The following is a 12,525-nucleotide window of genomic DNA, read 5'->3' on the forward strand; positions in this document are numbered from 1 at the left end:
CACAAAGTGCTAATGGTAAAGTCTGGTGAGGATGGGCTTGTAGACCCAGAATCTGTCTGGTGTCCAAGCAAAGACTGAGATACTCTACACCCGGGCAAATCAGTGGTAGATGAGGAGGAGCTCCTATTGTGCTCTTTTAGTGTAGCTGAAGGAAAAGGGAAGAATTGAAACTAGGACCAGCACTGAAAAGATAAAAATTTTCAATATTCAAAAAACTATTCAATATCCACTGCATGAGGATTACCAGCCAGCATGAAAAATAACTACTCTGTTAGGCTAATAATCCCATCACTTATAAATAAAAGAAAAACCAAAGCCCAGCCACAGATCACATATACTTCCTTCATAGTGCCAAACATGTCACTTTCCATTTTTTAGGTAAGCAAGCCAAAAAGTAATTTGTTCTGTTTCTCTCCACTTGAGGGCCTACTTCTCATGACTTCCCTTATTCATCTAACTTCCTCCCTGTCATGGTCTAATTTTCTCTCATCTTTGTCTTTTCCTTCTTGTGAACTACTATATTGTTGTTTTCTTTCCATAGCTTTCTGCTTTTCTTTTCTTTTAGTTATTTTAATCAAACCTATCCCGTCCTGTTCCTTCCAAACATTTTTTCCTGTTACCCTTAGCATTTGTAACAGCAAGGCCAACATAAATGGCTGTTTGGTAAATGAATGAAGACAATGCAGTCATGAGATCCTGTTTGATATTCTTCTGCCTGTATCAACCCATATCTAGTGAGTGACTAACTATATGTATGAGGCATCATCTACCCCATTTTATGTCCTCTCTCATCCTATAGTCTTCAGGCTGCTGGAAAACAGTTTTCCACAAGTATTCACTTGGCTGTTGCCTGTTGCAGTAGATGCCAACAGAAGCAGAAAATGCAAGGTTAGTCAATTCTCAACATCTTGCAGATTGGCAAAGCTAGGAGCAACAGCAGAGGGACATACAGAATCAATGAAGAGACCAACACCTTTAAAAGTTCAGATCAAAAGTATAGGTGTCCCCTCTACAATAGTCCTTTTGCCATGGACAAACACATTCTCTAAGCTCACATAAATAAATTTTTAACACAGCTTTCCCTTTCTAATGGATATTTTGAATATCATTCAAGGCTTACATATTCAAAAAACTATGTGGAAATGTTTAAAACTATTTTAAAAATACATATGGACAAAAATGAGGAAGAAAATTAAAAAGAAGCATTTCTACAATATCAATAGCTGGCTAAAAAATGCCTGTTGTGTTTGTTCAAGATAACAAAGTTAGCTTAAACTTCTAATAAAGCAGGATTATTCATGGATAACCAAAGTTTATTTCTATGCTGCATAAACCACTGTCTGCTCAAATACCATGGTAGTTTAAGTGTTCAATGATTAACACAGAGTTACATAACAGTATCTAAAGAAATGTTTTAACAGTAAAAAGAAAAAAGTAATTTGTGGGACATGCTACATCATGATATGCAGATGTGCTGTATACAAAACAATTCATTTATGTAATTTAGGTTTTGGATTCAGATTTTCAAAAGCTTTAAGCATCATCTTACCTGTATTAACTTTCAAGTTGAAGATAAACACTTGTTTCAAGGAAAATCTGATCAGATCAAAATTGTGTATTTTATAAAGTCTTTAGAACTATGCTTCAGGTTAGTGAGCACCAAAACTTGATTTACACAACAACAAGATCTACATGGATCTAGTATTTTTTTTCCAAATGTATTAGCAATTTATTATATTTCAGAACTCTCACTTTCTACTCAACTCCATGGATCATTTCACAAGTGTAAACACCTTCGTTAACTCCTAGAACAACAATCATTTAAATAATAATTTAGCAGATAAAGTTTGCCAAGGCACAGATGTCTTGTATCTAAAATCAACTTATGCCCTATATTCCACTGATTTTGATAGGAGGGCTCGGGTGGATGATTCTCCCCAATATGGCTACAGAGAATGCTACAGATCCCAATTAACTGTCACTTTCTCCGCAATTCTGCTGCCAGGAGGAACTGTATGAACATTTTCTAACCTGCTTTGACTTCCTATCCAGGTGTTATATTGTTATATTATAGGTGAGTGTAACAATAAAAAACTTGATACAGTAACAACAACTAGCACAGCAAATTAAGTATCCTCTGCCATCTTCTACAGACTCCAACACCAGCAAAAACTAGCAAAACAGATCATTTTGAGAAAGCACCACTTCTTTTCAGCATATTCCAGTAATATGTATCTATATATCATAGAATGGTTTGGGTTGGAAGGGACCTTAAAGATCATTGAGTTCCAACCCCCCTGCCATGGGCACCTCCCACCAGACCAGGTTGCTCAAAGCCCCATCCAGCCTGGCCTTGAACACCTCCAGGGAAGGGGCATCCACAACCTCTCTGGGCAACCTGTTCCAGTGCCTCACCACCCTCAACACCAAAGAATTTCTTTCTAGTATCTAATCTAAATCTCCCCTCTTTCAGTTTAAAACCATTACCCCTTGTCCTATCGCTACACTCCCTGATAAAGAGTCTCTCACCATCTCTCCTGTAGCTCCCTTCAGATACTGGAAGGCCGCTATAAGGTCTCCCCGGAGCCTTCTCTTCTCCAGGCTGAACAACCGCAACTCTCTCAGCCTGTCCCCATAGGAGAGGTGCTCTATCCCTCTGATCATCTTTGTGGCCCTGCTCTGGACCCATTCCTAAAGGTCCATGTCCCTCCTGTGATGAGGACTCCAAAGCTGGACACAGTACTCCAGGTGGGGGTGTCACCAGAGCAAAGTAAAGGGGAAGAATCACCTCCCTCGACCTGCTGGCCACACTTCTTTTGATGCAGCCCAGGATGCGGTTGGCTTTCTGGGCAGCAAGCACACACAGCTCTCTCATGTTGAGCTTCTCATCCACCAGCACCCCCAACTCCTTCTCCTCAGGGCTGCTTTCAATCTGCTCTCTGCCCAGGCTGTATTTGTGCTTGGGATTGCCATGAAATTATGTGCAGGACCTTGGATTTGACCTTTTTGAACTTCATGAGGTTTGCATGGGCCCACCTCTCAAGCCTGTCCAGGTCCCTCTGGATGGCATCTATTTCCTCCTGCATGTTGACAGCCCCACACATCTTGGTGTCATCAGCAAACCTGCTGAGGCTGCACTTAATCCCACTGTCGATGTCACTGACAAAGACGTTAAACAGCACTGCTGCCAGTACCGAACCCTGAGGAACACCTCTCACCACTGGTCTCCACTTGGACATTGAGTCATTGACCGCAACTCTTTGAGTGCAGCTGTCTAGCCAGTTCGTTATCCATCAAATTCCTTATCCATCCATCAAATCCATGCCTTTCCAATTTAGAGAACAGGATGTCATGTGAGACAGTGTCAAATGCTTTGCATAAATCCAGGTAGATGATGTCTGTTGCTCTCCCCTTACCTACCAATGCTGTGGCAATGTACATTATGTATCCTTAAATATGTTACAAATTTGGATCATCTAGCCCACAATCCTGACACGTCACCTAAGTGAGGAAGAGACAATCTAATGATTTCTGTAAGATGGATTTGTAAAAAACCATAACTTTTAAGGAACTCAAACTTGCAGTGAAAGACTAAGTTCCACTTAAAACCCAAAATGTCACATAGCAATTCTGGTTGCTGCTAAAAGGACATTACTAGGGCCAAGATGAATTAACACTGCTTGTGCAGAGTTCCTCTATCAATCCATGAACTCCTCCTTACTGTTCTTCAATCTGTATGATAAAGAAGAAAACAGCAAGAAAGCCATGATTGCGAATAAAGAAGTTAGGTCTGCTATAATTTTTAGACTATGAATACCTAGCTAAAACCTAGCTAAAAGTGAACACTTCCTTTCTCAGGCACCTGAGAGGAGAAGAGTTTCTATATTAAAACAGGAGCAGTTGGAAAAATAGGTACACAGTAGGTAGACTGAAAAGAACTATGGAAATAGCGTATCTGCTACTGTTGGTAAATAGTACATTCTGCTTTAAATTCCCCAAGATAATCAACATAAATAATAAATAATTTAAACAAATACTTTTAGTAAGAAGGTCTTAACATAGTCATAATATCAGTTTTTGTTTTGGTCTCTCCTTCCTTTTTTTGAGCTATTTTCTCAACATCTTCTCTCAGCCTCTTCAACACAGTTGCCCACTCGGGCTATTTTGTTTCCGTCTCCTTCTCTGCCTTTTCAATGTAACAATAAAAATTGACTATTTTTGTGATTTATTGTTTGTGTTTTTTTTCCAAAGACCAGGTTTCAGGAAAGTCTGCCAGTGTCATGCCCACACTAATATCCTCCAGAATCCTGCACCCCAAAATCTCCATGCAACATCTGCCCTCCCCCTCCCATACTCCTGCTCCTCCCTGTTCCTCCCAATACCCCTGCTCTCAGGTGGTGCCAGGAGTTCCCCCTTAATTCTAGTCTCAGTCCTGCCATTTTTATCTGGCTTCCCTTGGATTATGCACACACATCTCCTAATTGAATCATACGTTCATACAGGAAACAAGTTCCTCACAGCAAAGCTCAGTAGTGCCTTTGTACTACATAGTTCGATGGACTCTCCTGGAAAGAAGAAACCCACCCCTAGCCACAGTGCAAGCTCAGTTTGTCTCACAGCTGCTGCCACAAACTCTGCTTAATCTGCCAAGCCTACCAGCTGAAAAAATCAGATTATACTCTAGATGGTGATTATTTTCTTTTGGAAAGTGAGAGAAGGTGATTAAAAAAAGGCAGAAGCAAGATAGAATTTTCCTAAAGTTCCTAGTGTTTCCTCTTCTCCCTTGCTCCTTAGGTTGAAAGCCTGATAAAAACTGCACCCTTAGTTATGTATTACTTGTAAGATAGTGTACTGATTTACAGAATTATTTCACTCAATAGTCAAAGCACATCTCCCTGCAATAACAAAAAAGCAACAACAGCTAAAGTACAAAGAGCAAATATTTTCTACTATCAAATATTTTACCCGAGGAGGATGAGGATGCCAATGAAGCTGAAGAAGAAGACTCAAGTGAACTGCTGAAGAGTGGATCCCATGCCAGGAGGTCACTGTTCCCCTTCCTAAATTAAGAGTTACAATTAGAACATAAATGAAAGATGTATATACTCATAAATACCAAATGACAACTTCAGTAGTAGTTTGATAAGATAATAAATAAATTTTCTAAATTATTTTTTATTGGTTAGTCTTTGCATCAAAAAATAAAATGTACCTACAAAATGCAGGTCATGAAACTGATTTACACATAAAGACACTGTCTGAATTGACACCTTGGTGCAAGCTTGTGAGTGGACATACTTCATAAGGTCTGTTAAATGAATGTAATTTTCAAGAACCCATACATCTTCCAATCCATTTATTTCAGTATATACAGGCCTGTCCAAATCTGGGGCTTGTAATCTTAAACACTTTACCATGGAACAATACAGGATAGAAACTAAACCTGTCTTATTTAAAAGCTGAGATTTTAATAAAAATCAGCATTTTGTAATCATGTAATTATAAATATTGAGACACGTCACAATGAAATAAATGCATTAGAAGGGGAAAAATAATAGAAATCTCCATTGTTACAAAATTACTCCTTAACTCTTATGATGCAATAGATGCCCAACTTAAAATAGCAGTCAGCTGATATTTTCAGTGAGTTTCCAAGAATTAGATCAAAATAAGACCAAATTGCCACAAAACTGCATTTGATAGGATTTTAAATTTGAACTTACTCATTAGCTGGAGCAGACAACTTTGATTTTGTTAACTCTTCGCCTAAGGAAAAGACACAGTATTATCACCAAAGCTGTGAAACTTTAAAATAAAAATTTCAGCTTTATTATAAAAAGAAAGTAAATATTATCGGTCGCAGTTGGAAACTAATCATGAATTCTCAACATGAAAAAGAGAAAATGCATTATTTCTGATAATATAAATTCAGATACTCCTGAAATACAATGCATTTTGGGAGGAAGTGGTGTTCACTTGAAATTTCTTCCTAAATTATACTATTTACACCAATATTGTCCTTTAGCAAATCTGACTTGCTTTCCCTCTGAAGAAAACCCTATAGGATAGAGACTAATGTTCTGTCCTCTATCTCAATGGCCATGTTTTATGTGTTTGACTAGAAAACAGCAAGAGTGTGCTATGGTGGTTTGTGGATCATACTAAACTTGAGCTGGTGGAAGGGTTTTAAGAACTTGCTCAGGAGTCTTTCCCATGGGGTCCTCCCTTTGGCTCTTGGATATGTTCCTCATCACTGACACAGAGTCTCATCTATGACAGGGAACAAGCCAAGTACACAGAAAAAGAAGAGATATCTAGAACTGACATGAGATACGTTTTTTTCTATTCATAATAAAGATACTTAGGAAATTTATTTCTTCAACAATTAAAAAAAAATCTATTTTCATGCTATGTTAAAAAACTACTACAAATAGACTAAAAATTAAAGTTCACACTTACTGGATGAATTTCGATTCATTTGTGCCTGAAACAGGGAAAAAAAAAATTAGGAATAAATTCTTTCACCAACTGTCAAATAAAATGCTTAATAATCCCAGAGTTGTTATTTCCACTCAATTTTCTATGAGACACTTTGCTTTCAATACAAAACAGTCTGAACTTGCAGAAGACCAGAACACAAGCCAGGACAGAGGAACCAGTGTACACCCACCACACCACTAAGAAAAGGCAGGAATGAACACTGTTGAGCTGACAAAGAGAGCAGTATTACTAAATCCCTTTACAGGCTGGGGGCAGTAAAATTAAACAGCTTATATATCATGTGGTATATATGAAAAGAAACATTCCTAAGGTTTTCCCCTCACTACACTTACTTGGTTTTAATCTAAAAATGTGAATAAAAAGCCATTCTGTACTTACAGGACTGTGTCTCTGCTTTCAAAATGTGGGGGGAAAAAAGAGAAAAATTATCATTATCATTTTAATATGTTATGTCCAATATTTTCCTTAAAATCAGAGCTGTTCTTATTCAGATCTGAATATGGTACTAGCATACTTTAATACTATTTATTTGTAATAAGCATCTCATGGCATAAAGGATCATTCTGTGGATTGGCAGAATACTTCAATACAGCTGCAAAGCAAATGTTACGTGCATCCACATTATCATTGAATACTAATTAGTAAACTATGTTAAAAGCCATGCTCAGCTTTTACACACGATATATTCAAATGTCTTCTGGCAACAGCAGAAAGACAAGGACTGAGCACTTCCAAGACTCAAACGAAAGTTAAAATCTGAGAACGGAAAGTTACTTAATGTTACACTGCAATAAAAGGGTAACAAGATGTACAAAATGCGCAAAAAGAAAAGAATCATTGAACTTGAACCTAGAATACATCCTGAACAGTAAAATATATGTTTACACTAAAGATTCTTTACCACTTTTCTCTACTATGCACTAAAAATATAAGGAACAAAATAACTTACAGATATTGCTGGAGAAAGAGTGATGTTCCCTATAGATAATTTCAATTCATCTAAGGAAGGCATGGAGCTATTATTTGGCTGGACAGGTTTTATCTCCACATGGAACCTCCTGGGTTCATCATCTTCAGAGTCAGAATCACTGGATGAACTGAAATCATTCTCTTTGGTATGTTTTTTTCAGTTAAGGTGGAAATACTTCAAATTCATCTGCTTAATCCATTTCATTAACTATGCTCTACAAAATGCTCATATTCAGTGAACATCACAGATAAACAATGCTGCCCAACTTCTTTGTGAACTTAGCAAACGCTTCAAATATATCCACTGTATAAAATTCACAACTCAGAATTAAAATTTAGGTTTTATATTTCATTCACGTTCTGAAAGGCACTATGTCATATCACTGAACAACTGCATATTTGAAGGTATCAGGATAAATTAAAGATTCTATAGTGGCAACAATTCTGCATATTAAAGGTACGATTTGTAAAACTCAAGCAGGGATTCTAACACGTGTATGAAAAATGTACAAATCCTTTTAAACCACTGTCTTTTTAATGAGCAGCGGAATGCCCATGACCAAGCATTAATAGTAAACAGCAGCAGTGGCAGCCACTATTATTTCCCGCTCTTGCAGCCGCACTCCAAATTTTGCAAGAAAGGATGCCACTTGACACAGAAGGCTGCACAGTAAACTGAACAATGTCAGCTGCTTAAAGCACTGTCATCATTGGCAAAAGAGGAACTTTGTGAACTTAGCAAACGCTTCAAATATATCCACTGTATAAAATTCACAACTCAGAATTAAAATTTAGGTTTTATATTTCATTCATGTTCTGAAAGGCACTATGTCATATAACTGAACAACTGCATATTTGAAGGTATCAGGATAAATTAAAGATTCTATAGTGGCAATAATTCTGCATATTAAAGGTATGATTTGTAAAACTCAAGCAGGGATTCTAACACGTGTATGAAAAATGTACAAATCCTTTTAAACCACTGTCTTTTTAATGAGCAGCGGAATGCCCATGACCAAGCATTAATAGTAAACAGCAGCAGTGGCAGCCACTATTATTTCCCGCTCTTGCAGCCGCACTCAAAATTTTGCAAGAAAGGATGCCAGTTAACACAGAAGGCTGCACAGTAAACTGAACAATGTCAGCTGCTTAAAGCACTGTCATCCTTGGCAAAAGAGGAATCACAGTGACGACTCATTTCATCAAAAGACCTCCTCTTGAAAGTTACCACTGTGTTCCAAGATTGATTTCTTCGACTCAGGCTGCTCTTGTAAAGTGCCTGCCCAACACTTAAGACTTATTAAGACTGCCTGCCATCGTGGTAAAATAATGTCCTCCAACAAGTCAACTTGAGTTCCCCTCAATAGAATAAATATCCATTTTTGGAGACTAAGAGAGGAAAAGAGGAAGGGAACCGAGAATTTCCTGAAGCTGGTCAACAATTTCAAAAGCTGACGAGATACCTGGCGGACAGGGATTGCAAACCATTGAGATTTTTCACTGAATGTATGGCTTTTTCTATTGTTTCACAACAAAAAGTATAATGTAGAAAAGGATGCCCCGATGAATCATTTACAAAGCATGAGTGTTGTTCATTGTTCTCTGACTTTCATAAATACATGCAAAGCATGAAGTAACACCCTTCTCAGAACTGGATTAAAGTCTTTCATTTTATTATCAATTTTGTAAATAGGAGATAACATGAATTGCTTTTATTGGTACAGCAATTGTCAATCGGGGTAATAGAGCCATATTCTACTAATCTGATGGAAACAAAGAAGCTGTGATGATGCACTGGCCCAATTTAAGGTGCTGTTAATTACTTAAAGTTTTCAAAATTTAAGGTAATTGCAAAGTCTAAGTTTATGTTTTACCTGCAGTACCCAGTGAATACATTTCTTAAAACGAGTTATCTTGCTAACATATTAGGCTTGCTTGGATCTACAGCAATTATTCCCAGCTCTTAGTTAGAGCTTCCGTTTCTTTCTGATGGGAGGAAAAAAGGACGAGAATCTTTTCCTTCAAGGGAAAAGCAGAGAAAAATCATGAGGCTCCATAAAACTGACTCATAACTAAAATACATTCTGCATAGCAAAGCTATTATTAAAAAGACAATAAAAGCTAGAAACACCAATTAGAAACAGCATTTGGTGTAACGATTTCATTAAGTAACAGAAATTCTATTTCTAGACTTCTGGAGCTCCCAGTCTTTCTAAGGGTGTTATAAAAAAGTGGGAGGGTGCAGGTATAGAATAGATAACCACTCCATATGCTTAAAAAGTTTGCAAACTTTAGTTTACAAATTCTCTGAGATCTTTACAAGGAAAAAGATCTGCGTGGTCATCGTAAAGCTTTTGTTCAGGCTTTTTTTTCTTTTATATTGTCTTTTTACTGTCAGACAAAAACCATCCTCTTAAAGTTCCCAAGACAACTGATCTAATCTTTAACGTTTGCACACACAAAATCTAATATAGACAAAATTGGGCACATGATGCAAAAGCGATGAACATAAGAATACAAGGTTGCAAAATAAGCATGAATGTCATACATCTTCCTTTAGTTAACACCTTTATCAGTACTTTTTCTCTCCAAAGAATTGTAATGATATCAAACAACTTGGCACAATAATAGTGAAAAGGATATCCTGAGTTGCTTCTGGTTTAATGCTGTATCCTTCATCATCTACATCAGGAATGTTCTAAAAACAACAACAAAAAATACGATATTATGATATTGACAAGTAATTATAACCCCATGTTGTTCTTACATCAGACAATTTTATATAATTGACAGGTTAAAATTTGATAATGACAGCTCACGAAAGTCATTGTTGTTCACCATTAATTATTACCGTTATCTCAAGTTATGATCTGTAGTGCAAAAGTAGAGTGACAAGATATCTCAGAAATGGAATACAACAAAACAACCTCCAAATTTCCTGTGAAAACTGGCAAATTTAAACGCATCTGCTTTTAGTGGTACTTTATCAAAAAGGTCAGAAACGAACGGAAGCATTTTAGCTTTACTATTGAGTGTTCAATAAGCCTACAGCTCTCTTGGCCCCAAATATTTTCCTAATTTCTACTTCTCCGCTAAATCACAGGACATTCTGATAGTGCAGGAGCAAAACCTTTCATAAGTGGCAGTCAATACTTTAATATGTGAGGAAAATCATCCCAGGTTACACAGCTTGCAATTTCATCTCCCTCCTTGGAAAGGCAGCAAGCCTGCACTTTTGGTTTAGCAAAGAATATTCACGTTCATTAAAAGGATGGATGAAACTTAAATACAAGTGCTTAAAATTGGGTTCTTTACACATCTCCAGTACTATCCTCAATTTTCAAAGCTAACAAGCATCTGGGAACTTCAGACTAGTTCTGGTTTTCAGTTCTTGAAGGCAATTAAATATAACTTGAAGAGAATTATGTTAAAATAATTTAGAATTCTTAGCCAAGCACTGAGTTTCTTAAAAACCTCTGAGGCAGAGAGAAACATCTGTAACAATAATCTAAAGTTTTAAAATGTGCAAAAAACCATGTATGGTATATGTAAAGGGAGAAACTTAGATACACAGATACTTTCTTCATTTAGGAGAGCCCACTCATGACTTTGTATGCATAGTTAGTCTATGTGAACTGTTCCAATACCTTAGCAAGTTTATTACAAAAACCCCACAACCCAAGTGCCTTCAAAATGTAGTGATTTTACCAGTTATAAATGTCTTATAAAAATGACAAGATTCACGTTAAAAAGTTAAAAAGTGATTTATTCCAGCGTGCCAGCCAGTTCATTCTACCAGAAAGTAGGTACTGGAAGGCAGTTTGACTAATAGAGATATACACAGTGTGTCCAAAATATACCTTAATGTTGTAAGTCACGAGATATAACAAAATGACTTAAATTGGAGATTTCAAGTGGACAAGCAAGAAACCACTTGACTTCACTTAAAAATTTAAGCCAAATTTAAAGAAATATTCATTTTGAATAGCTTTTGAATTACAGAGGAAGATAAACATAAAAATGCAGTTACGCCTCTATTCCTTTCACAGATACCACAAATGGCATGTTTGATATTTTACTAAGAAAGATTATCCTCTGTACAGCTCTCTGAATCTAGTACTTCTGAATTAAATGGAATGAATTTAAACTTGTATCAAAGTTTCTGCTAGTAAGAGATAGATCCTGTATAGGAGATGTAATACTGTACCCAATTAAATAGCACATCAAAGAAAAGCCAAAAAATAATATTTAAGCTCAAACCTTAAAATATGGAACATATAGACGCAATTTCTTTGAGTAATTGTAAGATCTGGACTTCACTGCTATTTGATTAAAAAAAAAAAACAAAAGAGAGAGAGAGAAGAAAAAGAACTGACAAAAAAAAAAGTAATAAGAGTAGGATCACACGGTCCAGTACCTTAGCTCTACTTGCTCAAATCAGGGTTCTTAGCTACGCTTGACCTCAGGCCGACCTTGTTTATATACCAAAAGCCACTAATGAAACTGGACATCAAAGTAAACAGAACAAAAACATATAGCTAGAGGGTAGGTACATTTTCCTGCAATACTACAACTTCTGAACTCTGAAATTATTTTAGTTGTCATACTAGGCAGTTTTTAATAGATCAGGATCATTCATGGTTAAGATGAATTGAAAACCAACAAAAATCTTTAAATATGCAACGTTTAGTTTTTCTTCCAGCTGGGCCATATATGTAAAGGATATTATTACTGGGCACATACAGCATGTACGACATAGCTGGCAAATCTGACTATTTTGATACAAAACTGTGAAAGAACTTAGTTTACAGAAGTTATTTTCATTGTATTATTTTTAATTTACTGAATAAGCTCTAGGATAAAGTAAATCCCTAGAAAGCACTAAAACCTTCAAGTTCTTAAAGGATTAAATTTCTTTCTTAATATTTTCATGCTAATTATTTCTGATCTAGCAAAGATATCCGAATCATGTATTCATCAGCAATGGCACTTTACCACGTAGCGTGTATTTGTAACTTCAGATACAAAATTAATACATACTTAACAGAGACGGAT

At 36.5% G+C, this 12,525-nt stretch overlaps 1 protein-coding gene across 1 annotated transcript in view; it reads right to left on the reverse strand.

Annotated features, from left to right (window-relative positions):
* Nucleotides 1-12,525, reverse strand: part of FCHO2 (FCH domain only 2) — a 95,935-nt gene that overhangs the window by 23,282 nt on the left and 60,128 nt on the right. The window contains exons 11-16 of the mRNA XM_014964834.1: nucleotides 10,114-10,168; nucleotides 7,451-7,620; nucleotides 6,880-6,891; nucleotides 6,460-6,484; nucleotides 5,724-5,766; nucleotides 4,966-5,060 (exon numbers count right to left, since the gene is read on the reverse strand). Coding sequence (XP_014820320.1) covers nucleotides 4,966-5,060; nucleotides 5,724-5,766; nucleotides 6,460-6,484; nucleotides 6,880-6,891; nucleotides 7,451-7,620; nucleotides 10,114-10,168 — 400 coding nt within the window. The remainder of the gene's footprint in view (nucleotides 1-4,965; nucleotides 5,061-5,723; nucleotides 5,767-6,459; nucleotides 6,485-6,879; nucleotides 6,892-7,450; nucleotides 7,621-10,113; nucleotides 10,169-12,525) is intronic.

Source organism: Calidris pugnax, unplaced genomic scaffold (genome assembly GCF_001431845.1).
Source record: "Calidris pugnax isolate Ruff unplaced genomic scaffold, ASM143184v1 scaffold273, whole genome shotgun sequence".
Taxonomy (NCBI): Eukaryota; Metazoa; Chordata; class Aves; order Charadriiformes; family Scolopacidae; genus Calidris; species Calidris pugnax.